This window comes from Dendroctonus ponderosae, unplaced genomic scaffold, assembly GCF_020466585.1.
Source record: "Dendroctonus ponderosae isolate FM_Combo_2020 unplaced genomic scaffold, Dpon_F_20191213v2 Dpon_F_20191213_3, whole genome shotgun sequence".
In the NCBI taxonomy this organism is placed as follows: Eukaryota; Metazoa; Arthropoda; class Insecta; order Coleoptera; family Curculionidae; genus Dendroctonus; species Dendroctonus ponderosae.
In genome coordinates this window covers 12754372-12757078 of record NW_026018508.1, presented here as the reverse complement: position 1 = coordinate 12757078, position 2707 = coordinate 12754372, and the positions used below count along the sequence as shown (strand labels likewise).

The following is a 2707-nucleotide window of genomic DNA, read 5'->3' as shown; positions in this document are numbered from 1 at the left end:
AGACGTAAACACCAGTGATTAGAGAACAAGTGGTTGCAAGTACAAGCGTCTACGTGTACGGCAGTTCTTGTCACTTCTATCATGCTTCTATCGATTGCGGCGATTCGAACTTAGCGGTTTGTTATGATTTAAGACGATTTAAGGTTAGGTGATATTTCCCGGTATTTTGTTGTAACCGTAATCTCTTTGGATTTTATTAATATAGTGTTGGACTTTGTTTCACATGTCACACTAAGCAACACATGAAAATAATTGCCTTTTTCCACAATCCTAACAAAAGTGGAAGACCGACAACGTAGTGCTACCTTTTAGTAGGTAGTACATACTATGTAAATTAATTTCATTATTTCAGGCATATAAAATACTAGGATTTGTAATCAGAAATTTTAAATATTTTAGCAATAATACAATACTGTTTTATTACATTTTTAGTATTTAATGTGATAAGCACTCTTACTTGTTATTACAAACAGGGTGGTATTTATTATAAGTTTTACCGATAAATAAATCTATGCAATGTATTTACTAATTTGAAAACTATCCATATAMATGTATCAATGAATGTAAGGATATTTAGTACACTGTCATTTGACAGTGTACTAATTCATACAATAAGCCATATAWATKTATACAATAGCATATTTATATATGCAATKTATATAKGCAATTATATATGCAATTTAKATATACAMTRWYAWATTTATACAATAAGCCAAACTTTTTAAGAGATTTATTTAATGGTTTAAGTTGTTCATTTAAATTCTATGAATACAAAAAATCTGATATCTATTKAGGCTGATTAGAATAAATCATTTGTAAATTATTAATAATTTATTATCAACTTAAAAATACTCATGTCTGTYWTTTTTGTGCTAATGGCAGTGCTATTATTTTTCTTCCAACCAATTCAAACAATCCCTCTTAAAAAATTATAAATTACTAGCCAAGAGCGTATAAAGTTTACCTATGAATTGCTGTACGATACTATTTGTTTGTCATTTTTATCTAGAACTTATATAGGTTTCGAAAATCACGAGAATGAAAAAAAAATGATTGGCGGACTTGCGGTTGTTTATCTCGACAATTTATGAAATAATTATCATCAAACACTAAACAAATTCACCTAACCTTAAATCGTCTTAACTAATTTGTCGAACTTGTCAACGATACGTTCGATAACAACAAACCGGTAGGCTTATTTGATTGGTTCGAATCGCTGCAATCGATAGAAGTGACAAGAAGTGTCGTATACGTAGACGCTTGTGTTGCAAGTGGCTCTATTTGGCGTTAATAGATTGCTATAGTTAAAAAGGCGTTTCAATACGACGCATATATAGTTCTTCAGTATGCACTCTATTATCTGACATAATTTTGATTGGGCCAATAAAGCACAAAAATATACTAAAAAGGTTAAAAAATGCAACTATACTTACTTCTAAAATGTATCGGTTCTATCAAAGAATCCGCGTTGAATTCAACATAGGAAACGAATATCACTATAGGTACCAGCAAAATAATCAGAGCCGTAGTAAATCTGGTGATTTGATGTGTCTGGAACAGCTTGCAACAAATAACAAATGATTTATAAATGGGAATAATTATGTGGATAAAGTGTGGGAAAAATCTGCAATGTTTCGGATAATTTCTGCATACTGGCTTTGTTTATTCAAGATTTATCAAAACCGTTATATGAGTTCAGCAATGTGATGGTAGTTAAACAAACACACTGGTTTTGTAAAGGAAATGCAAAAATTAACAAATTAGGTCACATTTTAGGGCTGTTTGGTGCTACTTATATTTTTTTTGAATGGGTATAAACATAATTTCAAATGATTGCTCGTTTACAGATTAAAACTTTGGCTCGGGAAGTGAGTTTTGAACAAAATTGAACAACGAAAAGGTTTCGCCATCAGCAGAGCCGTCATGAGCTTTTGAAATGGGCAGATGCAGATTTCGAAATTCACCAACCTCAGGCGCCTGCAGGACTTGTTTCGAGCTTATTAGCTCTCATCAGCTGGGTTCGCTTCGGAATCGCTAATTTCAGGCTGAACCGAGCTAATTAGGCTCGAAACCGGTCGAGGTTGGTGATTTTCGAAATCTGCACTTGCCCATTTCATAAATAAAATTGTTAGCAAATTAATCTTACAAATTCAATGTAAAACAAAACACTGCGTGGCTTACTCCGACTTCGGAAATTCACCGCCATATGCTTGCTCTGCCTGATACTTTTTTTCACTTCCGAAAAAGCTTTCAATCTATACTTATAATCGTAACTTGCACATTGAAAGGCCAGGTCCATCTCGTGTATTTACGTGCCTGTTTCCACAAATCTAATCAGCACTTGAATCGATTATTTCTCAATGTTTCCTGATTCTTTGTTATAGGTACATACATATACATATATCTGACATGGTTGTGTCAGTAGCCTAACTATGACCTAATATTGTACAAGCAAACAGAATCGCGTTATGTTTTCAATTTTTAGACAATTAATTGTTATTAAGTACCTAATTAGGTACTTAATAACTAAAGAACAAAAAGAAAGCCACTGGATTTTCGCAATGTTTTCACTTATTTTGATGCGAAAACTTGCCCTAAATTCGGCCACTTTTTGAAACTGATGATTTAGGGAGACAACACGGAGTCTACATGGTGCTTCATAAAGAAGAAAGCTATGAGAAGCAGAGACAAGGATAAAAGGGGTTAT

The 2707-nt window shown here is 32.9% G+C and overlaps 1 protein-coding gene across 2 annotated transcripts in view; it reads right to left on the bottom strand.

Annotated features, from left to right (window-relative positions):
• Positions 1-2707, bottom strand: part of LOC109537482 — a 6866-nt gene that overhangs the window by 2946 nt on the left and 1213 nt on the right. Inside the window, exons 1-2 of one of the 2 annotated variants that reach the window (XM_019904250.2) lie at positions 2147-2408; positions 1434-1560 (exon numbers count right to left, since the gene is read on the bottom strand). In XM_019904250.2, coding sequence (XP_019759809.1) covers positions 1434-1560; positions 2147-2299 — 280 coding nt within the window. In that variant the 5' untranslated portion in view covers positions 2300-2408. Of the gene's footprint in view, positions 1-1433; positions 1561-2146; positions 2409-2707 lie in introns of those variants that run through there. The other variant, XM_019904251.2, reaches the window with a different exon arrangement.